A 24372-nucleotide genomic window follows, 5' to 3' on the forward strand; every position below is an offset into this window, starting at 1 on the left:
TCAAGCCCCCTCTCTGGTGCCAGGCAGACTGGGAGGCAGGACTTGGGGGTGGGGAGAGGGGCTGAGTGGTCTGTGCCAGAGAGGGGCAGGCGCAGCCAGCCAGAGAGACAGACACCAGCAAAAGTGACCCAGAAAGTTGCGACTGTGCAAAGGAGCAGGAAGAGTTGGCTGTGTGGCGGGGGCGCGGGGGAGGAGAATGGGGGTGTGAGGGCCCCCCCAGCCCAAGGATCTGCTCTACGTATCAAAGCTGCATTGTCCTAGCTCCCGGGGAGACGGGCCGGAGGTGCCCAGGAATTGTACTAATCAATACAGCCCCATTGTCGGTGCCACGGCAGTTACTCCTATGGGGAGAGTGGGTGAGAGGCAGGGGGACTTGGTACAGGGGCTGCGTGGGGAGGATGGGGAAGGGGGCGGGCAAGCGTCTCAGCTGGGAGGCGACAGACCCCACAGAATGGTCGCCAATGTCCAGGACGAGGGCCCGGGTGGGGTGGACACCACCGCTGTGCCCTCATCCCTGGAAGCCGGGGATGGGTGGGGATGGCAGGCACAGCGTGGCTGATGGCAGGGAGGGAGAGGGGACTGGGACAGCCACCTTCTTTCTCTGCAGTGCATCCTGACTTGACCTCCAGAAGGCAAGAGAAGGAATGTCCTCTGGGGAGACCTGGGTTGGGTTTGGGAGTAGCCTTATGCAGGGCTGCCCCCCACCCTCAGGACTGCCAGGGTCAGCAACCAAAGCCACTTCCAAAATGCCAGCCTGCTGCCAGCCGACTGGGGCAGAGGCTGTTCACGGCTGCCACAGTGCGGGGCAGGACTGCTGAGCTCCAGGGCAGAGACAGCGCCCACCCAATGGTCCTGTCACTACTCCCAGGGTCTGGAGTGGAGCCCGGCGCGCCTGGGCTGCATCTCCTGTCAGCCGTCCACAATATTGGTGGGTCAATATTGGCAGAGCCCTCTGCCAGTCAGGGCTCTGGGATGAAACAGTGCGGGGTGCGCCCTTGCCTCTCTCACCTCCCATATGAGGGCCTGATCTCCTGAGAGGTGCCGTGAGATTTTCCTTGAGGCAGGAGACACTCATAGCCCCTGCATACTGCTCGAGTCTGGGGAAGATTTTCCCATGGTCCCACTCCTCCAGCCTGACGCTTGACTCTTTCCCGTGTCTAGATCAGCGAAGCTAGTTGAAGGATGGAAGGCTCTGTCATTGCAGGGCAGGTGCTGCCTCAGGAAGACAAGTCGGGGAACGGAGAACCAAGGGGTGTGGGGTCACAGGGTCTCCCGAGGCAGCCACGGCTTACTGTCATGGCTGTTCTGCCTGAATTCCCCCACTGGAGCTCAGAGAAGGCTGCCAGGGATCTGGATTTGGCTCAAGGTCAGTCTGGGATGTAGGGTCTTGCCCATTCTCCTCTGCAAAGTTTGTCTTGGATAGGACTTCATCCCTTGAGCAAACCCTGGGGCTGCAGAGTCCTGGACAAGAAGCCTGCCGGCTCCCAGCAGGGACTGCCCCGCCCAGCCTGCTCCAGGAGTCCTGTGTCCACCGAGAGCAGAAGAGAGAGCTCTCGATTCACAGAAATATCCAGTGGACACTGCTCTCGGAGGGCGGGAGTTGGCAGCCTGAGCGCAGCCATCGCCCAGAGTAGAAACCTGGGCTGCCTCTGAGTCTGGACACGAAGAAGGGAGGGGTGCCCCTGCGGTACGGGGTGGGAGGGCGGCCTCTGGGAGCGGCCTCTGCAGCACTGTGTCCCCTTTACACTTTGCTGTAGTTTCCAATTTTTTTTTTTAATGATAAGCTCATAATCAGAAAGAAAGCAAATAACAACTTTTTTTTTTTAAGTTGTTCGGAAAGCCAGTGGGAACTAATGGAAAATACAGGAGAGAGTCAGAAATAGCAAATTCCAGGCGAGGCAGAGCTACAGAATCTAAGGCGATCTATTGAGGTTGTCTGTCCCCTGATTTTATAGCTAAGGTCTCTCAATGCTGAGAGTGGAAGAGGTTCGGACTCCTGGAGGTGCACATTCTAGAATGCTAGGATGCTCACCCCCAGTGCGGGATCCCCGCCCTGCCAAGCCCAAGGTGTGGGGGGAGCTCTGGTTTCTGCCCTTGGAGCTGAACTGCCTGAATTCCAGGAGCTCACCCAGAATAGTGAATAAACAGAGGGCAGAGGGCTAGGGAGAGGACTTACATAAGCAACTGTTCAGTGTGGCTCACCCCCCTGGGCAGGGATGGGGTGGGAGGTTGTGAACCCAAGACAGGTCACAGATCCTTGTGCAGGCACGGACACTGCTGCCTCCGTGACTGCTTCTAAGGACAGGGGCGCTGAGGGCCTTATGTGTGTATGTCTCTGCATGGTGGACGTCACGGAGGATGATCGGCCAGCCCACCCACACAGCCGTGGAAGGCACGCCCCGTAGCCTGCATCCTGCTGGGCCTGGGGAAGCTTGGGCACAGGGCAATCCCCACCCTGGAGATCACCCATGAGGCCCATGAGGGCGAGTCAGAGGTGAGGGTGGGGGCTATCCAGGGAACCCGAGGAGGAGGGACCAACCCAGAAGGGCACCAGGCCAGTCTGGTTTGACTCACCACCCAGGTGTGAGCGAGGGAGGGAGGTTGGGAGGGCAACGAGGGGCAGCACACAGTGGGAGATGGGTGATGGGCAGCAGGAGCCTGGAGCCCGGCCAGTCGGCGGGGCTGAGCTGGGTTAGGCAGACGGGCCACCAGTCTGGGTCAAACCCATGAGCACAAAGAGATTCTTTTGTGGGCACCTCAGAGCCAACAACCTCTGCAGGGACCGTTACTATCAGTGGCTGGCCTTCTACCCAGCAGGTAAAAAAGAACGGAGGGCTTAGAATAAGGAAAATTATGCAAGGAGAAAAACAGTTGTGCAGCATTGGAAAAGTCTCACTGGCCTTGGGCATTGCTGTCTAGGAAGGAAGTGGAGGGGTGTCCCCAGAGGAGGGCTGGAAGGGACGTAGAGCCCCCAGGAGCCCCCACAGAGGGACCCTGCCCTCCAGTGTCCTTGGAGGAAGGTGGGCTTCCTCTGTCCTTTGCGGATCGCCACGCCCTCACCAGCCAGACTGCCTGCACATAGCTTGCACTAGAATGAGAAGCCAGAGGCCCAGCTGTGGAGCAGGCCCCCACAGCAGCACTCTCCCACAGCTCCTGAATGGGGCACTGAAGGGCTGGGGTACAGGGCCAGGGAGCAGCCGCTGGTGCTGCTGCTTCTGGGAGCCCCTCCCACCACGCGCAGGGTGTCAGTGCACCTCCTTCTGCAGAGCAGACCCCTCGTGTTGGCTGTTACTTCCCACCCCCAGCTCCAGTTCCGGGCCCCAGCGGCCCAGGCTCGGGCCTCCAAGGGGCACAGCCGGCAGGACTGAATGGTTGAGCGCAAGGCTCAGTAGGATGCCGCTCGTGATCCCGACCAGTGACTCCTGAGGGCTCAGTCGGCCTGTGACTTGCTGCTGGCCACCCCCGCGGGCCCCTGCATGCCAGGGGAGGAGCAGAGACCTCAGAGGCCCAAGTCTGGTCCCGCTGCACTTGGTCAGGCCTTGAACCTCAAACCTTAGGACCTCAGTCTCTGCAAGAGGCTTTGCCCTGGCTCCACCCGTGAGGCCACCCTGGACCCTCAGCTGCCTCTCTTACGGCCGTAACTGCTGCTTCGTGACCCCACCCATGTGCTCGCAGCTGCCACAATCCTCCATTGTGCCCCTAAGTAAACAAGCCTCGGACAGAATAAAACTGTTATTGTAGGATCAACATATAGGAGGCCTATTTGGCTGGGCTTTGTTTGGGAATGGATAAACTACCCCAGGCAGGCCTCACGCCCTCTGAAAAAATGCCCCCCAGACCCCACGCTATTGCTAGGCCTGTCCTCAAAAAAAGCCCTAGAAGGTGGTGACAGGCTTAGCCAGGATTCTGTAGGGACCTGTCACACCAGGACTGGGAGCTGCCCTCTCCCAGGGCCAAGGTGGCCTTCAAGCCTCTTCGTCAGGGCAGCCTTCTGTGACCTCACACTGCTCCCACCCCCACCCTAGTTATCCTTTCACGCTCTCGTGACTTGAGAAATTCCCCTTTGTGGTCACGTTGAAGTTGCATGTAAAAATTATGTGTTTATCTCATTAATGGCTTACTTCCCCCTGGACTTCTAGCTCTGAGTGGGTCGGGTGTGTTTTCTTCCCTTCTGAATTCCCTGAGCCTGAGGTAGGGCCTGGCCCATAGTAGGTGCTTGTAAACCTCCGAGGCTACAAATGAATGCACACAGGCTCTTCTAGTCAGCTCTGAGTGCCCTGTGAAGGGTTCCTGGTGCTGGGCCCCAAACCTCCCAGGACCATGTGAGGCTCAGGGTCTCCTCTGGGCAGTGCTGGGTGGGAGGTGACACCTTTGTGCAGAACAAGGGTGTCTGCGCAGTAGTGCCCACGTGCTGTGCAAGCCCGGAGCGGCCCCCCAGATGCGCGCACTGGGAGCGAAGCTGCGTGGCTAGGAGGGCCACCATCAGGTGCTGGGGCCTCTGGGCCTGCCTTCCCAAATAGGCTCTCCTGGAAGGCGCAGGCCCGGTGAGACCATCCCCCGACTCTGCGCCTATGGGTCAGTGTCGGAGTCCAGCAGCATGGCAAAGCCCCAGGCCCGCTTGTCTGTTTGCCTGCATGCCTTCCATCTGTCTCTTTCAAACGGAGGGTCAGTGTCGCCACAGCGCTGTCCCTCAGAGGCTGTGCGGCTGTGTCTCTGATCCTGGGTGTCCTCCAGGGACGCCTGGCCATTTCTCTCAGGAGAACAGCCCACCTCTGGGAGACTGTCTCTGTCACTCAGAGGCTCTCTGGGCTTCTCTGGTGGCGACTCTCAGGGTCCTTCATTGCCTCTGAGACTCCTCTGACCCCCATGCTCTGGCTCAGGGTGGCTGACTCAGTGGGAGGGGTGGAAGGGACACGGCATGGGGGATGGGTCTGCTCACATTTATAACGGGACACACAGGCTTAGTCCCAAGTGTGGGGTTGGGGGCCTCAGTGGGGCTTCGGGCCACCTAGTCCAGCCCCACAGCTCCCCAGGCAAACCTGCATCCTTCCTTTGGGGTGAACCCCCTCATCAGCCCTTCCTGACCAGCCCCCTCTTCTGCAGCCCATGCTCTCTCAGCTCAGAGACCCTTTCCCAGAGTCACTCCCTCTAGTTCCCCTAGCAGAGTCTGTCCTCCAAGTCTGGCATGGTGCCTACAACTCTGATCTCCTCCCCAACTCATGGCCAGCAGACACCCCCCCAGCGCCCGCCGCCGCAGCCCAGGTCAGCTTCCCAAGGGCTCCCCTTCCCCGTCGTGGGCAATAATTAGAGATGGCTCCCCTGGCACTCCCGTCCTGGGTCCCAGAATGCCTTTCTCAGGTCTGGCCCAGCTCAGTTGCTTGCCCCTTCCTGTACCCTACAGCCCTGACCACCAGGTGCCCCCTAGAAAAAGCCTTCAGCTGGGGGAGGGGGCCCATGTCCCCTCCCCCACAGCCGCCTGCCATGGTCAGCGTGCTCAGCCTGGCGATGTGGTGGTGGCGGGTGGGGGGGCTGTCTGGACACAGGCCCCTTTGTGCCCAGCCCAGCTTGGCTGCTTGGTATGAGGCTCAGCTGCTTCCAGATCCTCACCCAGAGGGGAGAGGGGAGGCTTTGGAGGGGCTGGGGCTGGGGAGCTCTCAACTCAAGCTCCCTCTCAATGTCCCACCTCTCAGATGCCGGCAGCAGCTCCTCAGGTGGGCTGGTGCCCCCGGCACAGGGTGCTGGGGGGCTGGTGAGGGAGGCCCCATTTGGCACCCTCTGGCAGCCTCTCTTCCCTCGGTGCTCCTCTGCCAGGCCTGCCTGCAGCTCCTGCCAGCAGAGGGGAAGCCCAGGGTGGGGGTAGGGGCCTGGAGGGTCCACGGTGTCCCCACTGGGGGAGGCCTGGAGGGTCAGGCACCTCATGCCAATGCCTTGCTGATGGTGGCTTTTCTCCTGTCCCCACAGAATGGTGCTGTGCCCAGTGAGGCCACCAAGAAGGACCAGAACCTCAAACGGGGCAACTGGGGCAACCAGATCGAGTTTGTACTGACGAGCGTGGGCTATGCCGTGGGCCTGGGCAATGTCTGGCGCTTCCCATACCTCTGCTATCGCAACGGGGGAGGTACCCAGTGGGCACAGGGCAGGGACCACCCACGTGGATAGAGCCCAGCCACCAGGGCCCAGCCACCCCCTTCTGGCACAGACCCCATCCAGACAGGCTGACCTCTGGCCCTAATCTCCTTTGCCCCTACCCCTGGCTTAGGTACCCTTTACCCCGTGACCTTGGCAGCCTGATCGCTCGAGGGGAGAAAAGGTAGAGAGGAAAGCAACCCAACCTCCCAAATCTCAGTTTTACACCCCCTGCACTTCAACAGCCACCCCCACCAAATGATTCGGGGATATTTAAGAACCCCATCAGCTAATGAGTGTGAAATTGCTTGTTTAAGTTATTAATTCCCACCTAAACCTGGTGGCTCTGGGAGCTGGGTTCAGCTCAGAGCAGACTTCCTGGGAACCCCTGTCAAGTTCAAAAACAGGCCGTGAGCAGTGTGCCTCAGACTGAGGCTCCAGTCCAGGCCCTGGCACACCCTTCTGGAAGCCCAGCCAATTGCAAAGGTTCTGCTGTCGGGTTCTGAGCAGGAAGAGGGTGGGATCCCCCAAAGCCAGCCCTGAGCCAGCCCTCTCCTGCCCACCAGGAGCCTTCATGTTCCCCTACTTCATCATGCTCATCTTCTGCGGGATCCCCCTCTTCTTCATGGAACTCTCCTTTGGCCAGTTTGCAAGTCAGGGCTGCCTGGGGGTCTGGAGGATCAGCCCCATGTTCAAAGGTGAGGCCCGGGTGGGGTAAACACACACACATGGGCCTCTGGGGGCCGTGCTGACTCACCCGTCTGTATAAACACTGCCATAAACCCCTATGGAACCTGGGTGTTGACCGGAGGCCCACATCAATGGCCAAGGCCAGGGACACATGCTGGGATCCATTGTTTACTTGGCCTCCACCCTCTCCTCCTACCGCGTGCATACACAAAAGCCCTTCGCCACCCCCCATCCCCGGCCCCCAGCTCGCTCCTGCCAAGGCCTTGACCTGCCCCTTCTGTGGCCCTCCACAGAAGCCTGCCCCTTAGGCCCTTCAAAATTGGCTTCACGTCCTTCAGCTAGGTGTGTTAGACTGCTCCTGCCCCTCCCCTCCCCCAGGTGTGGGCTACGGCATGATGGTGGTGTCCACGTACATCGGCATCTACTACAACGTGGTCATCTGCATCGCCTTCTACTACTTCTTCTCGTCCATGACGCCCGTGCTGCCCTGGACCTACTGCAATAACCCTTGGAACACGCCCGACTGCATGAGCGTGCTGGATAACCCCAACATCACCAACGGCTCGCAGCCTCCTGCCCTGCCTGGAAACGTCTCTCAGGCGCTCAACCAGACCCTCAAGAGGACAAGCCCCAGCGAGGAGTACTGGAGGTGAGGCCCCCCATGGGACCTGGGCTTCTAGGGGTCACCCTGGGGGCCTGTCTTCAGCCCTCCCTCTTTGCCATTGGGCAGTGGTCTGCCATCGAGGGAGGGTGACAGGAATGGTGTGTGCCAGGCGTGTGGCAGCCTCTCCACGCCAAGGCTGACGCACAGGCTTCGTGAGTTCATGAGAGTCCTTACACAGGGCATCGAGGGAGGGAAGGCTCCAACAGTCAGGGGGGTCAGCCGAGGCGAGTCGGGGAAACGAAGGGGAGGCTTCATGGCTAGCAGAAGAGCACCAACAGAGGCCTTAGCTCCAGAAGAGCCTGAGGCAAACCCTTTGTGAGGGTAACAGGTGCGTGGGGAGCTCACCGGCCACGTGATAGCCTTCAGGGAGTACGTGCCTTCTTGGAGGGCTTAGAGGAATGAAGTGCAGACCTAGCCCTGCAGAAGCAAAGAAGAGCTGTGGCCATTTCCTGAGCCCAGAGCTGTCGTCGTCAAGCTGCGTTTGGGAAGGGCAGCCTGGCACCCCTCAGCTCTGAGTTGACAGAGAACGGAGTCCCGGGGCTGGCCTGAAGGGAAGCTGTTGCTGGGGGTGTTTGGAACATCTTGTCCCCGCTGGGTGGGTGTGAGGGCACAGCAGGACATCCTGGAGGAAATTCCCCACGCCCTGTTGGGGAGCTCATGGGAAGAGGGCTTTGTGGGCTGGTGGGCAGGCCTCGTTCATTCATTCCACAAACATTTATGGTGTCCACTCCACCGGACCTTGTGTGCCCATGGGGTATGAACGGCCCTGAGGCCCTGCCACGAGGAGGTCACAGTCCAGAAGGGAGCTGGGTAGTTAATGCTATTAGGGGTGGGGGCCTCAGTGCAGGTATATGCAGGGGATGTGGTGAGGGCAAGAGCAGGTGATCAAGGAGGCTTCCCATGGACTTCCCTTGAGGTCCAGTGTCTAAGACTCCGAGCTTCCAGTGCCTCCACCGCAGGGGGCACAGGTTCAATCCCTCCTCAAGGAACTAAGATCCCACATGCCAAGCATGACACGGTCAAAAAATAAATCATAAACAAAGCCAAGACTTCCCAGAGGAGGGAGAAAAGGAGCTATAGAAGGATTGGGAGACATAGGCAGATGAGCTGCAGCCAGGAGGTGGCAAACTGGAGCTGGGGGTGGGAGCAGGTTGGACAGAGTATTGGTACAGAGGAGGCTAGGGCATCAAAAGGCACAGGGCTTCCCCTGCCAGTCAGAGGGTTCGAGCCTTCTCCACGCTGTGATGGAGAGTCAGGGCTGAGCGGCTGAGGTCCCGGTTACACTCGGAAGTCCTAGCAGGTCCACGTCCTCCAAGCCGAGGGCCAGCACTCAGAGCCTCAGGGCCCAGTGTCCCTGGGCAGCTGCTGCCGCATACGTGCTCAGTCGTGTCTGACTCTTGGCAACCCCATGGGCTGTAGCCTGCCAGGTGCCTCTGTCCGTGGAATTTTCCAGGCAAGAATACTGGCATGGGTTACCATATCCTACTCCAGGGGATCTCCCTGATCCGGGGATTGAGCCAGTGTTTCCTGCACCTCCTGCATTGGCAGGCAGATTCTCTACCACTGAGCCACCTGCGGAGGCCCTGTGCTGCGCCATAGATGTTCAAAGACGGTTAAGATGTGGTCACCGTCCTCAAGACTCATGGTGGAGACCATAGAGCCGTTGCCTCCCAGTGAGGTTTGGGCAAAATTACCTCTGGGCATATTTGGTCATTCAGTCATTGGACGGGTCATTTCCTGAGCACCAAGTAGGTACTGAGAACTGCGCTCAGAGCAGGGATGGAACGGGGAGTAGGAGACTCCTCCCTTTAGGTATTCTGCTGCATTTGAGGCATGGTGTGGACTGGGCAACTTGATCTAGACGAGGGAGAACCTTCTGGAAGCTTCCAGAAACACAAAGAGATGCTCCAGAAATTCTCACTCCAGGGGCTGTCTTCCAGGGTGGGGCTACTGCCTGGCAGAGCCCAGGAGATTTTATCCAGTGCAATTAGAGGGGGATTCCCCTCAAAGAGAATTAGCCATGGGTCAGGAGGTCCACAGGATGGCCCGCTGAACTCCAGTCCTTGGCCAGGGCTGGAGCCAGGCCTCCCTACGTAGCCCCAGTCCCAGGCAGGACGCCTTCCCTTTAGGATGGCTCCCTCCTGCCCCCTCCTGGAGAGCCTAGGGAAGTGACCTTTGAGAGGGCTGCCCAAGCTGGCTTCAGCAAGATTAGGTGAGCAAGCACCCCCATTTCTCGGCACCTACTGTGTGCTTATTGTTGCTGTTTAGTCGTGTCTGACTCTTTTGCAACACCATGGGCTGTAGCTCTCCAGGCTCATCTGTCCATGGGATTCTCTAGGCAAGAATACTAGGGTGGGTTGCCATTTCCTTCTCCAGGGGATCTTCCAAACCCAGAGATCAAACCCAAGTCTCCTGCATTGCCAGGGGGGTTCTTTACCCCTGAGCCACCAGAGAACTATAAGTTCAGCATATTATATGATATCACCCCCATTTTCAGATTCAGAGACTGATTCCCAGATGTTAAGGAACTAGACTGCAATGCTGTGTCAGGATATATGTGTGTCAAGATATACATGTCAGGATATGCATGTCAGGATATACATGTGTTGGGATATGCGCGTGTCAGGATATACATGTCAGGACATACATGTCAGGACATACATGTGTCAGGTATGCATGTGTCAGGATATACACATGACAGATATACACGTGTCAGATATGCATGTGTCAGGATATACATGTGTCAGGATATGCATGTCAGGACATGCATGTGTCAGGACATGTGTGCATCAGGATATACATGTCAGGACATACATGTCAGGATATACATGTGTCAGGATACGCATGTGTCAGGATATACATGTGTCGGATATGCATGTGTCAGGATATACATGTGTCAAGATACGCATGCCCCACTGTGCCTGGTGTCTAATGTGAATTAGGCCGATGATACTCTGCAGGTGTTCTGGGTCCACAGTCTCCAGCGACCCTTTGGAAAGCTGCACGATCTCATTTGAGCCCCACGGCAACCCTATTAGTGTGTGCCGGTTTTATAAAATATTCCCATTTTACAAGTGAACAAAGCAAATCAAGAGAAAAATTGATTCCTCTAAAGGGAGAAGAGCTCCCAGATTTCTGAGCCCATGTCTGCCTTTTGCCCACCCTTTGGCCTCCAGTCTTCCCTGCCCTCACCACGTCTTTACAGCATGATCTTACAGTCCTCTGAGAGCTGATCCCTAAGCTCAGGACCATGCCCTCATCTCCCCAACAGACACCTGGTGCCCAATGGGACTTGGATCCCAGCACCCCTCTTCCTGTATCTTCATGCCAGCTCTAGAGCCACACAGACCTCACTCAAATCCTGGCTGTGCTGCATACCAGCTTGGCCTTGTGAGGTCACCAAACCTCTTTTAGTCTCAACTGCTCATCCATTAAGTGGGAGTGGTTACAACATCATTCTTGTTATTATAAAGATGTATCAGAAATCACTAAGAACAGTGACGGGTGCTCAGTAAGTACAGTGAGAGCCACTGCTGGAGAGGCAGTGAAATAGATGAGAGTGTCCTGTTCTCAAGGCGTTTACCATCTGGTTGGGAAAATTAAAAAATAATGCAGAATAAGTCCAGAGATGTTATGTGAAAGCAACTTGTAAACATGTGGGGTTCCAAAAGTTTTTCAGTTAGTTGTTTGGTCTCAAAAGCACATGGTCCAAAACCAAAACAAAACATTAAATATGGTGCCATAAAGAGAAAGTTAAGAGTTCAGAAGTCTAGCCTACTGAACTCTTTAAGCCCTTGTATTGTATGCTGAACTCTTGCAATAAAAAATAATACAAAGCACTACCAGTTTTGCATATGTAACTAGGCAAAGTTTTTAGAGAGTCTTTTGAGCAAGGAGTGGGTTCTTTACTTTGAATGCTGGTGCTTAAAGTAAATCACCTCTCAGCTGTAGCAGTTAAGACCCAGTGGCTATTCTGGAAGGCAGAGCCTCCCAACACGATGTGCCCTAAATAGTGTGCCAGTCTGGTCGGGCTTAGGTAGCCCAGAATCCCCAGCCCTGCTGCCTTCAGGTTTGAGTGACCCTGTCTATTTGCCCCATGGGCCCAAACTATTTTTTTCCTGCATGTCCCGAAGGGAAAAAGATTGGAATGCACAGCCACAAGGGTCCAGGAGCCTCTCCTGGGAGTAGGGGGTAGATTTTATTCATCCCTTTGTCTTTGGTTCCTCCGTGGACTGAGAGCCTGGAAAGTTTCTGACCCTGATGCCTGTTGAGTGAACCAGCCCCGAGGCAGGAGTTTGGCAGAAGAGGGATGTGTTGGACAGCACCCTCTGCAGGTCACAATATGAAGGGCAGCCTAGGAGAAGATTTGTGGCAGATAAGGCCTAACAAGGTGCTTGCAAGTCTGACAGTCTGGTGGGCTGACCAAACAAACAAATCCCAGACCTGGCAACACTGTCCCATGAGGGACCAGGGTGACCACCATCACAAAGTATTAAACATGTTGTCACGAGGTTTGAGAACTGAGTTGGAAAAAAAAAAGTAAAAATAGCTAATATTAGAGGACAGCCTATGAGCTATGCGGAGAAGTCCTCACTGAAAGAGGAGAAAGAAAGGAGCCTGTATTTTTCTAAGTTTATCTACAGATTACCCTAGGCTCGTGTTATGATGCCCATTTTAAAGATGAGGAGACTGAGGCTCAATAATTTGTCTCTTGCTCATCAGTTCTAGCCTGGACAACTCCAACAACCAAGCCAGTCCCCATCCAGATACTCCCCTTTATACTTCCCAGCCCATTTTCCATGATGTTAATTCATTCATCCATTCAGCAAATGCTTATTGGGCATGACTCTGTGCCAGGGACTTTGCGAACCACTGGAGGGATACAAGAGTGAACAAAACAGACAAAAACCCTTGCCTTCATAGAGGGCAGATAACAAACTGAATAGTAAAACGTGCAGTGTGATAGAATGAGACATACTATGGAGGAAAATACAGCCAGGAATGGGGTAAGGTATGCTAGGCTGGGGCCGGGGTTGCAGTCTTACTCCAGGTTTCCAGAATAGGCCCCTTTGCAAAGAAGACACCCAAGTAAAGATCTGAAGGAAGCAAGGAGCGGGGGAGTCATGTTGACAAGCCCAGCTGCATAATTTGTGGGGCCCAGCACAAAATGAAAAGATGGGGCCTCTTGTTCAAATGTGCTCAGAATTTCAAGATGACAATGGTAGGACATTCAAGCAAGCACAAGGCCCTTCTAAGCACGGGGCCCTGTGCCTGCACAAATCTCACACCCGTGTGGACATGTGGAGGTCTGGGGGAAAAAACACATCTCACAGGGAAGAGCACGTGTAAGGGCCCTGAGGTGGGAGTGGGCCTGGCACATTTAAGGAACAACAAGGAACCCAGTGCAGCTGAAGCAGTGAGTAAGGGGGGAAGGAGCAGAAGGAGAGGAGACTTGAGAGATGGCACTTAGGAGATAGTGGATCATGGAGGGCTTGTAGCCACTGTATGGACTGACTTTTCCATGGCCAGAGATGGGAGCTGCTACCAGGCTTTGAGCCAAGCAGAGGCCCTGAGAGACCTCTTCTAAAAACCCTCCAGAAGCTTCTCATTGTTCTCAGAATAAAATCCAAACTTCTCCGTCTTGACTTCACAACTTCTCTTGATCTTGTTCCTTCTTATCTTCATCCTTCTATATTCCCCTCCCCTTCTCCTCCAGCCTTCCTGAGCTACTGACATGCCCAGGCGGTTCCTGACCCTGTCCTGCTGGGTCATGACCTGGCCCTGACGCATCCTCTCAGCCTGGCATGTACTTTCATTTCTCTTCACCCACTTTCTCCCCATCCTTGAAACTTTGGCTCAAGCCTCTCCTCTTCCAGGAATACTTCCAGTGTGCTCCTCCCCATGGGGTTAAGACACTCCTGGCAGTGCCCACAATACCTGATTTAGGTCAATATGCCCAGCATCTAGCAAGGGCTTGGCACATCAACGTCCAGTTGATTGAAGAAACACAGCTGGCGTGGCATAGGGCTCCAGAGAGAGTCATGCATACTCAGGAGAGGAATTCAGGTTCAAGTCTAGGCCTGCGTGCTCCAATGTGTATGCTAAGTCGCTTTAGTCATGTCCAACTCTTTGTGACTCTTTGGACTATAGCCCTGCATGCTCCTCTGTCCATGGGATTCTCCAGACAAGAATACTGGAATGGGTTGCCATTTCCTCCTCTAGGGGACCTTCCCAACCCAGAGATCAAACCCATGTCTCTTACGTCCCCTGCATTGACAGGCGGCTTCTTTCCCACTGGTGCCACCTGGGGAGCCTCTATCTTTACTCAGTACTCCACTGCCTCCCTCTGTTCATCAGAGTTGGAGGACTAGTGTGGGTGAAAAGGTCACAGAAGGCTTCCCGGAGGAGGTGACGCCAGATAGGGTGCGTCCAGTCTGGAGGAGAGGGCCTTCCTAAAGGAAAGACCTGGGCTGGGTCTGAGCAGGGACAGGAAGACTTCCACACCCCAGGGGCTGAGGAAGCTAGCCCAGGCCTGGGGTGTGGCCTGCAGGCACCCTCGAGGATCCTGGGAGAGGCAGCAGGCAGAGGCGGCTGGGCAGGCTGGGTCTGGGGCCTCGCCAACGCTCCCATCTCAGACAGGCCGGCCGCTGGGACTCCGTGAGAAAGGAGGGAGCTGCCAGGCTGGGCCCCGGGCCTTGGGGATGTGTCGCTGGGTGGTGGGGCTGGCCTGCAGTGACAGCGTGTCCCCTTCCAGGCTCTACGTGCTGAAGCTGTCGGATGACATCGGAAACTTCGGGGAGGTGCGCCTGCCCCTCCTCGGCTGCCTGGGCGTCTCCTGGGTGGTCGTCTTCCTCTGCCTCATCCGCGGGGTCAAGTCTTCAGGGAAAGTAAGTCCCCCTCCCTCCAGGACCTATGCCCACCCAGAGATATCCTCCCTCCCCTGTGTGTGGACGGGTGGGTGGGGGAGTGATGAACGCATGTAGGAGGGAAAGAGGGACCAGGGGGCCCGTGGTGGTGGAGGGGGCAGGTTGGTGGGGGGAGGGTGGGAAGAGCCCAAAGGAGTCCAGTGGGGCCCCTCTCACCCCCAGGTGGTGTACTTTACGGCCACATTCCCCTACGTGGTGCTGACCATCCTGTTCATCCGTGGCGTGACCCTGGAAGGAGCCTTCACGGGCATCATGTACTACCTGACCCCACAGTGGGACAAGATCCTGGAGGCCAAGGTGGGCTGTGGGTGGAAGGTGACCTGGAGGGATGGGGAGAGGCAGAGAGGCGCCAGCCTCTGAGCGCAGCTCCTCCTGCAGGTATGGGGGGATGCCGCCTCCCAGATCTTCTACTCGCTGGGCTGTGCGTGGGGCGGTCTCATCACCATGGCTTCCTACAACAAGTTCCACAACAACTGTTACCGGTGAGAGTCTCTCCGCCAGCGCTGGGGCTGCCCCCTGTTCTTTCCTCTCTGCAGCCTGATCCTGCTTCCCCCAGACCCACCAGATCCAGTGCAGCCTCCTGGACCCTCTCTTCCACTCACAGCCTTGAGATCCTGGCAGTGCCGGGTCTGGGTTCTGTCGTTGCAGAACAGAGAACACTTAGGCAGAAGAGAGAAGGGGTGATGACAGTGATGCCCCAGGGGTCTGTAAGGACTCAAGAGCCTCACGCCCACTTAAAGAGGCCCAAAACAGACCCGAGATGAGAGTGGGGGTGCTTTTGTTCCTAGAACTTTTCCCTGTCTCCAAGTCTCCTGGCCTGGCCTGGCCCAAATCGGGCAGGGGGAACTAAGCTGTGTGTCCTGACCACTGGTTTCCCTACCCGTTAGAGACAGTGTCATCATCAGCATCACTAACTGTGCCACCAGCGTCTATGCCGGCTTCGTCATCTTCTCCATCCTGGGCTTCATGGCCAACCACCTGGGTGTGGACGTGTCCCGCGTGGCAGACCACGGCCCAGGCCTGGCCTTTGTGGCATACCCAGAGGCCCTCACACTGCTGCCCATCGCCCCACTGTGGTCCCTGCTCTTCTTCTTCATGCTCATCCTGCTGGGGCTGGGCACTCAGGTACGAGGCGTGGGACCCAGGCCTGTGGCTGGGGGCGGGAGGAGGCGGGGCCAACAGTAGGCCCTGCTCTGATGGCCGGATCCTGCAGTTTTGCCTCCTAGAGACGTTGGTCACAGCCATTGTGGATGAGGTAGGGAATGAGTGGATCCTGCAGAAAAAGACTTACGTGACCTTGGGCGTGGCTGTGGCTGGCTTCCTTCTGGGCATCCCTCTCACCAGCCAAGTAAGAACCAAGGGAAAGGCTGGGCGGGAGTTGCCAGGGTATGGCGGCGGGGACCAGGGGGGAGACAGGGGAGAGAGGGGGACCGTAGCCTCAGGCACCCCGACTCAGCTCCCGCTGGCCCGCAGGCAGGCATCTACTGGCTGCTGCTGATGGACAACTACGCGGCCAGCTTCTCCTTGGTCATCATCTCCTGTATCATGTGCGTGTCCATCATGTACATTTACGGTAAGTGCCCGAGCTTCCACGGCCTCCCGTGTCCCAGCCCTTGGCCTGCTCGTGCTGTCCTGTGGGTTGCTGACCTCCCTCTCTCCAGGGCACCAGAACTACTTCCAGGACATCCAGATGATGCTGGGGTTCCCACCGCCCCTCTTCTTCCAGATCTGCTGGCGCTTCGTCTCACCAGCTATCATCTTTGTAAGTTCCTCGCTGGTCCCCGCCCTGCTGCCCCCGCGGCAAGCGTCCTTCTTTTGGGAACCAGTCAAGGAAGAGCACAAGCTCTTCAGGCCAGAGCTCCCCCTGGGGGCTCCGCACCCACAGCTCTGGTCATTGAAAGTCTGCGCGAAGCTACATAGAGTCAGACAGGTGTGGAGACTCAGAACCACCCAAGTCCTGGCCTTGGTTAGGAAGGGAGCACAGGGTCCTGTATTTGCTGGAAGATAGTGCCCAGCTTCAGAAGGGGAAAATAGGCTGGCAGCAGCTGAGAGCCGGCCCTCCCTCCCTGGTATTCCCACCTGGCATCCCCCAAGAGGAGCCTCAGGAACTGTGACTGACATTAGCGTTGGCCTCTGACAGCCTCACTGAGCTCATGTCTCTAGTCCTCATAGCTGAGGTGCTTGGAGTGGTCAGGATATGTGGTGTGAATGCATGTTCCAGAAGCAGGCTGTGCAAGTCAGGTATCAGTTCAGGATCCGGGACACTCTCCTAAGCCACCCTGGAATGGGCTGGCTTGGGAGGGGAAGTTCTGGGTTTCCACCAGTATTCAACACCTGGAAGATAGACCCCCCCAGTAGGGAGTGGAAGTGGTGGAGGGAAAGCCCACCATGACCAGGAACCATATACTAAGTCTTGTGATACAATTCTCTATGGTTTCATTATTATCCCCACTTTACAGTTGAGGAAACTGAGGCCCTGAGATGTTAAGTAGTTGACCCAAGGTTATATAGCTTCTAAGAGTCAGAGCCCTCATGCGAAGCAGGTGGTCTGATCTGGAGCGTGTGTGCTGGGCCCATGCTGCAGTAGACACAAGTTTAGGAGGAGGAGTGGTCTGTGGACTACAAACCTTCTGATTTTGTTCCTTTATGATCAGGGTGAGAAGTCGGGGGCTGGGGTGGGGGGAGGGATTTGCTAGTGTAATGGTCCCTCCGCAGAGAAGAGGCAGGGCCATCTCTGAGTGACAGAGGGGTCAGCCCGATGGTCAGGGCAGTGTCTGGAGTCGTGTCCCCCTCGTGCCAGCTCCTCTGTGCCGCAGAGAGGTCAGCACCGGATTTCCACTTTGGCTCATGTTTCTGGGGAAAAAAAGGCCCCTGAGGGCTGAGGCCTCCATCACATGGGTGTGGGATCTTCCCGAGCCTGGCACAGGCACCAGCTCTGGCCACTGGCCCAGCTTTGAAACAGGAGGAGCGGAAGTGTCCTGTAAGCGGTGGGAGGCAGGGGAGGGCAGACGCCACCGCCATGCACTGTGCCCTCGGGGGTTGTGGCTTTGGCCCAGGACCTACCCTGGAGGAACTCATCCTTCAGGGCTCCCATGAAGCTGCCGCCCTGTGGGGAGACCCAGGGCACTGTGGGGAGGGCAGGAGGCAGGAGGTAACCTGGGCCCAGTATCTCCAGGAAACTGAGGCAAAGCCTGCAGCATCCTTTCTGTGCTCAGAAAGCCAGGCTGGAGTCACCTTTAGGTGAGGATGCCAGGCTCTGTGGACCGTGTGTTTCTGTGCTGTTAGTTTTCTTTGGAGGCTTTACTTCTTCATAGAGCTGAAAAGATCTTTTATTTATTATTATTATTTTTTTTTTTTGCAAACTCTATCCTTCTATCAGCTCAAATAAAGAATTTGGCCACACATTAGATCAGGCTCTAGTTCCATTCAAGGAACTTGTTATAAGCTCATCTAAGTGCAGTGTCTCCCGGATGGATGCGGGTCTTGACTTCCAGAATTTAGTCACTAAAAAGGCTGGAGGGGCCTGAGCTCCAGGATACAGCTGAAGGCTTGGGAGGTATATGCTGAGGCCTCCTGGCAAGCAGTACCCACTGCTCCAGGCCTTCCAGGTGGCCCATGAACCACTTGCCCATCTTTCTGCTTCCTGTAGTATTCTTGTTGCTGCAACCCTAGGCTTTATCTCTGGTGTCCCTCGGCCCTTTCCAAAGCAGTTCCTGAGAGCACCCCCAACCTGACATGGTTTCTAGGCTTCGGAACCTCACCAGGCTGTCCACTGCCGTCTCTGCAGCCATAGACTGGCAGGACTCTTCCCTTTCCTTTCCCCCATTGCTCGCACCTCCCTGCATAAGTCAGTTCAGATCAGCACATAAGATTTCGCCAAGCGCTGTGCTGGGCACTGAAGACCTAGAGCTGATGCAATCCCAGGAGCTCCCAGGTCTGGAGGAAACATTCAAAAAACGTTTAGTAGATGGAAAATGCCATTGAAGCCTTAAAGGCCACGGATTCGGCCTTACTTCAGCAGGCAGTGGGAGGCCACTGCAAGTCTTTGAGTAGAACTGACTTCCAAGGGCCACGGCAGCTGAACAGTTTCTTGGCTGTTTCAGGATTATCCCAAAGCCAGACCCCTCCCCTTCCACAGTGCTCACCTGCCCATCATACCCTGGACCCCTGGTGCTATCAGCTTCTTCCACTACCCAAACATTGATGTCAACCCTGCCCTCCCTGAGATGCCTCTTTCTAGTCTGGAAAACTGGAGAGGGTGGGGAGCAGTGCTGATAGGAGGCCTAAGGCCGGGGTGGGGCTGGGCAGGACTCACGCCCGCTCCCAACCCCCACTCTTTGCAGTTCATTCTCATCTTCTCGGTGATCCAGTACCAGCCAATTACCTACAACCAATACCAGTATCCAAGCTGGGCCGTGGCCATTGGCTTCCTCATGGCTCTGTCCTCTGTCATTTGCATTCCACTCTACGCCCTGTTCCAGTTCTGCAGAACAGATGGGGACACCCTCCTCCAGGTGAGGGGTGGGGGCAGGGGCAGTCAGGTGAATCAGAAGGGGGTGGATGGATGGATGGTGCTCCAGGGCTCCCTTCTGATGCACTCTGCCCGCCCGTCCCTCCCCCATGCCTACGCCTCCTGCAGCGTTTGAAAAATGCAACAAAGCCAAGCAGAGACTGGGGTCCCGCCCTCCTGGAGCACCGAACAGGGCGCTACGCCCCCACCATTCCACCCTCCCCTGAAGACGGGCTTGAGGTCCAGCCGCTGCACCCGGACAAGGCCCAGATTCCCATGGTGGGCACTAATGGCTCCAGCCGCCTGCAGGACTCCCGGATATGAGCACAGCTGCCAGGGGAGTGCCCAACCCCCACCCTGTGCTCCCAACACAGAGACTGGGGAGACGGTGGATAGGTGTCACCGCCTGCCCCCACCATGCCCTGGCCAGGGGTGGCACCTGTCACCTTGGCCACCACTGCTAGCGCGGTCATTCGTGCTAACGTCCCTAGTGTTTACAGGTCCTTTGGATGCCAAGATGGCAGCTGGGGGGTGTGGGTGATGGGGGGGGGGCGTTGCTGGGGGGCCCAATAGCACTTTGGAGGGGTCTCAGGCCAGGTCCCCAGAGGCCTGCTGGGCTTCACGTGGCCTCTGATGCCCCCACACTTTGCCCTGAGCTGAGGTTCTGGGTGGGTCTCCTACCTGTCCCTTGCCCCGAGCCTCCAGCCTCCTGACCAGTGTTCCTGCCCTTGGGGTGGACCCCAGCCTCCGCCCAGGCTAATTCGGATCTTCCTATCTGGAGGCAGGGTGAGGGGCCGGGGGGGCTGTGCAGTGTTACAGGTCAGGCTGTGTGGCCCGGCCCTTTTGTCTGTGTGATTATTTTTGTAAAAAGTGTATTATCTGTGGTTGCCACCCCATCGCCCTTGGCCTCGGGCCCAATCTGTGTTCCAGGTCCACCTGCACCTCACTCGACGGCTCTGAGGTCTCTGTGCCTCCTTCCAGCACTGGCTGTCAGGGCCAGCCCAGCAGAGGCCCGTGATCCAACAGCCTGCCCAAAGAACTCGTTTCTGGGGGGTAGGGGTGGGGTGATGCTCAGCAGGAGGGTTGAGCCCAGAGCCCCGGGGAAGGGGACCCTACACGACACCCCCTTACCCTACCACCACCAGGCTAAAGCCCAGTCTTCCTGAACTGGGCTACCCTTGTTCACGTGCCAAATCGCCCCAGCCCGCGTGCCCCAACCCCTCTCTGGAGCCAGAACTCCTTCCCCCAAGCCCTGCAGTGTCCACGTATCCATCTTCCATGCCCTCTGTGCAGTGACAGCCCCGGAAGAGCCGCCTCTAATCCTCTGTAGCAATAACGGTGCGCCTCCCACCCCCGACCATCCGCGCACCACTAGGATTTTAAAGTCCATAGGTTTTAATGAAATTTCTATTCCTGTCTCTGAGCTGCTGCTGTGCTTTGTCTGGGTCCTCCAGGGGGACATGAGTCAGGGCTGGGACAAGACCTCCTCCTGCCAGGCCTTTGGTGGGGGGGTACCTGGGAGGAGAAAGGCCAGAGGCTGTGACAGTCAGGACTAGACACCCAGGACCTGGCGAGAAGGTAGAGGGCCAGACAGACAGACAGACAGCAGTGGAATCCTGGGGAGGGCTCATCCTAGACTAGATCTGAAGTGGGCTGGGCCCTGGCAGCTGAAAGGGGGCAGTAGTAGACTGGATGCGTGCCAACCGAAGCTGAAGCCTCCTTCCTGAGCAGCCCTTCAGGTTGGGGCCTGGGTCGCTGCACTAGACATCGGAGTAGAAGCTGGCCTTTTCCCAGGGCTGAACTGAATCTTCCGTCCCCAGCGGCAGGTGGAGGCCAGGCTGCGAGGTTTGGGGCAGCGCTCCAGAGGAGGAGCAGGCAGGCAGCACTGGAGAGGCCTGGCCCAAACTCCAGCAGCCCCGTGGAGGCAAGACAGAGGTCCAGGGCCCTGGCTGGAGGACCCCAAGGGCTGTGGCCTGAATGGGAGGGAGTAGCTGTGAGGGGGCCGTGGCCTGCCCCTCAGCCTGCCCCATCCAGCTCTCTGTCTGCTCCAGGTTACCTGTGGTTGGGGGAGACACAGGGAGGCCTCAGGGGTGCCTGCAGCTCCTGTTGCATGGCTGCCTTCTGTTCCTTTAGCTCTGGAGGAGAAGTTCTGCCTGAGACACAGCGCCCAGTCTTCCAGACTGTGTTACAAGAGTGAGGTGGGGTGGTGGGGGCAGAGGGTAGGGGTGGCACAGAGCGCTGGGTGCTCTGGGGCCTGCCTAGGGTCCTCACCTGCCAGGGTGGGCTCTAGGCTTGCCTCAGAGGGCCGAGGGGCCCCTGTATATTCGTCTTCCAGGCAGCGCTGCAGGGAGAGCTGGCTCAGTGCCTGGCCTTACGGCAGGGGCGGGGCAGGGCTGGGCAGGGTGCCCAGGCCAGGATTCCCATGGTGGGGCACAGGAGCCAGCCCGTGCAGTCTCTTCCTCCCAAGCATCTGGGGGCACTCCTGAGAGGAACACCAGCCTCTCCCTGAAAAACTGAGCTTGGCAAGGGGGTGGCAGGCCTGAACCCAGACTTGGGGAAGAGAAGGAGGCAAAAGACCTGGGAAGCCCCAGCAGTTGATCTAAAAGTGCTGATCTCAGCCTTAGGGACTCAACTGGAATATGGGTTCACGTACTGAGGGATCACACACATAAGAAGTGTGCACACGGGAAAAACAGACCCAGGGTTCACACAATCTCTGCAGGCACAGACACACCCAGACACATGTGTGGGGATCTCACGCCCTGGGTGAGAGACGGGGGTGTCTACGCTCAGCAGAGGGGCTGGGGGTGGGGTGGCCCAGGACTGCAGCTCACCTGCAGGATGGGAATCTCCCTCTCCAGCGTGCGGCACTCTTCCTCCAGGAGGGCCCTGGGACACAGACAGTGAGGCACCAGAAGCAGCACTGCAGGCCTGGGTCTCAGCAGAGCCCTTCACGTAGTCCCAACGTCTGGCCTCCCCAGGAGCCTCCTCTGGGCCCTCCTATCTCCGCCCACCTCTCCCTCTGCTGCCCTCATGCTATTCCAGCACAGCCTTGCAGCTCCGCCAGCCTCTTCCTGGGCAGGGTGTGTCCTCTCTCCTTGCCCGCCTTCCAGTGTCCAACCTGAGGAGCAGCCGTCTCTCTTCTACTCGATAGGACTAGACTTGCGGGTCCTCCTGCCTCCTCCCCCAAATCACAGCCCTGCCCCTGCGTTAAAAACTCTTCTGTGTGTCATCTCTCTCCCACCTCCCAGGATAAAAGTCCTCAGGCCAAGGCCCATGTAGGCATCTGTACTTGATTGATTCCTGGCAGCAACCTCATCAGCATCCTGCCCTTTCCACCTCTCAGCCCTGCTCTTCCGGGTCTCCCAGCCAGGTGTGTTCCCTCCCTTCTCCTCCCAGTAATCCCAGTACATCAGCATTGATCTGCAGCCCCACCCTCCCTGTCTCCACCCCCACTGCACACACTTGGGGCCTCACCGCAGGTGTCCAGCAGCCTGGTCAATGTGGGACACGTTCAGCTGGTCCTTGATGACACTGAGGTCCCGGGGACAGCTGCTGGCAGATGAAGTCAACCTCACTCTCCCATGCTGGTTCACCCCAGGCCTTCAGGACACAAATGCCATTTCTCCTAGACAATTTTGTGCTTTCTCACAAAGGCAACACAAGATGGTACTAAAAGGAGGAAATCTGGAGCCTGGGATTGCACACATGGGTTCTGCCACCCTTTACTGTGTTTGAACCTGGGAAAGTCAGTCATCCTTTCTGAGCTTTAATATCATCATCTGCAAAATGGGGACATCACCCCCTTCATAAGGATGTGTGAGAAATAAGTTGCTACCATTCACTGATGAACACGCTGCTGCTCGTTTTATCTCATTCAGCCCCCACCCCTCTCTAACCCAGTCCTCGCGGCCTGGCTGTCCCAGCCTGAGAGACAAGTGGCCACTGGATGAAGTCTTTCCTTCCACTCATACCTGCATGTAGTGCTCCCTCTTCCTGCAAAGTGCTTCTCTTTGTATCTGTCTGGAAGTCTGTTCCTCATATTCTAAAACCCAGATCGGACCAAGCTCCCAGGATTGGCACGTGTCTCCTGGGCCTCTGCAACCCTCACGGGCTGACCCCTACCACAGGTGGCTATAGAAGAGTCAGTCCCAGACCACGAGCTCCTCCATGCTTGCAGGTGGGACCTACCAGTTGCCCTGGGTCCTTTGCCCAGCAAGGACAGATCCCTCCTCTCCTATTACTATACCTGGGTTCACCAGCTCTCATCTGGAACATCTCCTGTTCTGGCAAATCATGCCTGGGCTCCTCCAAGGCAAAGCGCAGGACCCTGGGACTATACTGGACCCAAGCCTGGGTCTGGTCCCTGCAGAAGATGCATAAAGGCAATTCAGGGGCTCATTCCAGGGAACCACAGGAAAGGCAACCCTGGCCCCTTGTCAGTTGCCAGGCTAGCCCATCTGAGTTCTGAAGACAGGGCCCAGCCCCAGGTCTGGAGCTCCAACCTGCCCTCACAGATGGCCTTCCGGCGGAGACCTTGGAGGAGCTGCCGCAGTTCCTGGCGAACGAGATCTCTTACAAGGGGCGGTGGTGCCAGAAGGGAGGAGAGGTCAGAGGTGGGGCGCGATCCAGGGGATTGGATAGATCGAGCCTCTTGGAGCAATGATCGTAACATCACCACCTGCAAGGAGAGCTGGGGCACCTCGGCGACTGCGGAGGGAAGTGAAGGGAGGCAGGGGAGCTGGGGGAATGAGGGGCAGGGCAGTTAAATTGGAGAGGGTTGGGCAGACAGTAAGATCCAACAAGAGCTCGAGAGTTTTACTGGGCAGGGCTAGGGACCCGTAGGAGGTGAGAAAATCATCCGAGTCGTGGGACAGGTCTGCCGTGGGACAGGTCTGCCGTGGGGCCCACCTTCTTACGCCCCACCTCTGCCCGTAGCTCCAGGCTCAGATCCACCGTCGTCTCCCCTAGAATCCTCTTCACTTCGGGCCGCTCCGGGAGCGGAACGTGCTCTTCCACCAGTTCCCACAGCGACGGGGAGTCCCCAGGCATGGCCCGCCCGCGCCACCGCCCCCGAGACGCTCGGCCGCACGCTTGGACCTGCTGGACCACGGGTCGGAGCGTTGGGTTACTGGGATACCGCTAGTCGCCCATGGCCGGGCACGCCCACTCACGCCTCGCCCGCTTCCGGGTCTCACAGGCCACGCCCCCAGTCTGTCACTCTGACCGGCCTCTCCCAAGCCCCATTCGGTTCTGCCGCCCGTCCCCACGACTAAAGTTGCTCGGTCCAGAGCCGCTGGCCTCTGGCGCTCTCCTGCCCTACTACTGATCGACTCTCGAAGGCCACGGTCTCAGGTCGCGGCCGGGGAGCCAGGCGGCGGGACTGGCGCCCTAGCCCCGCCTCTTCCGCGCGGCCGTTACCCGGGAAACGGGGCCGCTACCCCAAGCCCCGCCCA

General features: G+C 57.4%; 2 protein-coding genes across 6 annotated transcripts in view; one reads left to right on the forward strand and one right to left on the reverse strand.

Moving 5' to 3' along the window:
• SLC6A9 (solute carrier family 6 member 9) overlaps window positions 1-20339 on the forward strand; it is a 31952-nt gene extending 11613 nt beyond the window's left edge. Inside the window, exons 3-14 of one of the 2 annotated variants that reach the window (XM_065929525.1) lie at window positions 5962-6118; window positions 6693-6824; window positions 7195-7465; window positions 14235-14367; window positions 14569-14703; window positions 14785-14888; window positions 15294-15531; window positions 15620-15754; window positions 15880-15979; window positions 16068-16168; window positions 18750-18920; window positions 19046-20339. In XM_065929525.1, coding sequence (XP_065785597.1) covers window positions 5962-6118; window positions 6693-6824; window positions 7195-7465; window positions 14235-14367; window positions 14569-14703; window positions 14785-14888; window positions 15294-15531; window positions 15620-15754; window positions 15880-15979; window positions 16068-16168; window positions 18750-18920; window positions 19046-19240 — 1872 coding nt within the window. In that variant the 3' untranslated portion in view covers window positions 19241-20339. The remainder of the gene's footprint in view (window positions 1-5961; window positions 6119-6692; window positions 6825-7194; window positions 7466-14234; window positions 14368-14568; window positions 14704-14784; window positions 14889-15293; window positions 15532-15619; window positions 15755-15879; window positions 15980-16067; window positions 16169-18749; window positions 18921-19045) is intronic. The other variant, XM_065929534.1, reaches the window with a different exon arrangement.
• Window positions 20340-20474: 135 nt separating this feature from the next.
• CCDC24 (coiled-coil domain containing 24) lies at window positions 20475-23990 on the reverse strand. 4 transcript variants are annotated; one of them, XM_065914559.1, is made up of 8 exons: window positions 23843-23990; window positions 23422-23597; window positions 23166-23282; window positions 22394-22468; window positions 21751-21805; window positions 21188-21257; window positions 20973-21051; window positions 20475-20889 (listed from the first exon to the last, which is right to left on the reverse strand). In XM_065914559.1, exons 1-8 carry the CDS (start codon window positions 23966-23968, stop codon window positions 20652-20654), a joined length of 936 nt encoding a protein of 311 aa, XP_065770631.1. In that variant the 5' UTR covers window positions 23969-23990; the 3' UTR covers window positions 20475-20651. The 4 variants fall into 4 exon arrangements, with proteins under 4 accessions (XP_065770631.1, XP_065770651.1, XP_065770621.1 ...); XM_065914579.1 differs by having other exon boundaries at window positions 20475-20882; window positions 22394-22471; XM_065914549.1 differs by having other exon boundaries at window positions 22394-22471.
• Window positions 23991-24372: the final 382 nt, after the last annotated feature.

This window comes from Muntiacus reevesi, chromosome 1, assembly GCF_963930625.1.
Source record: "Muntiacus reevesi chromosome 1, mMunRee1.1, whole genome shotgun sequence".
NCBI lineage: Eukaryota > Metazoa > Chordata > Mammalia > Artiodactyla > Cervidae > Muntiacus > Muntiacus reevesi.

Bases quoted from the DNA above. Each gene is read 5' to 3' on its own strand.
- CCDC24 (XM_065914579.1), bottom strand. From the start codon at position 23,968: ATGCCTGGGGACTCCCCGTCGCTGTGGGAACTGGTGGAAGAGCACGTT. The intron at 23,283-23,421 runs GTTGGAGCTCCA...CATCTTCTGCAG, and splicing joins AAGGCCATCTGTGAGGGCAG to GGACCAGACCCAGGCTTGGG. The intron at 20,883-20,972 runs GTAACCTGGAGC...TTCAGGCCACAG, and splicing joins TGTGTCTCCCCCAACCACAG to CCCTTGGGGTCCTCCAGCCA.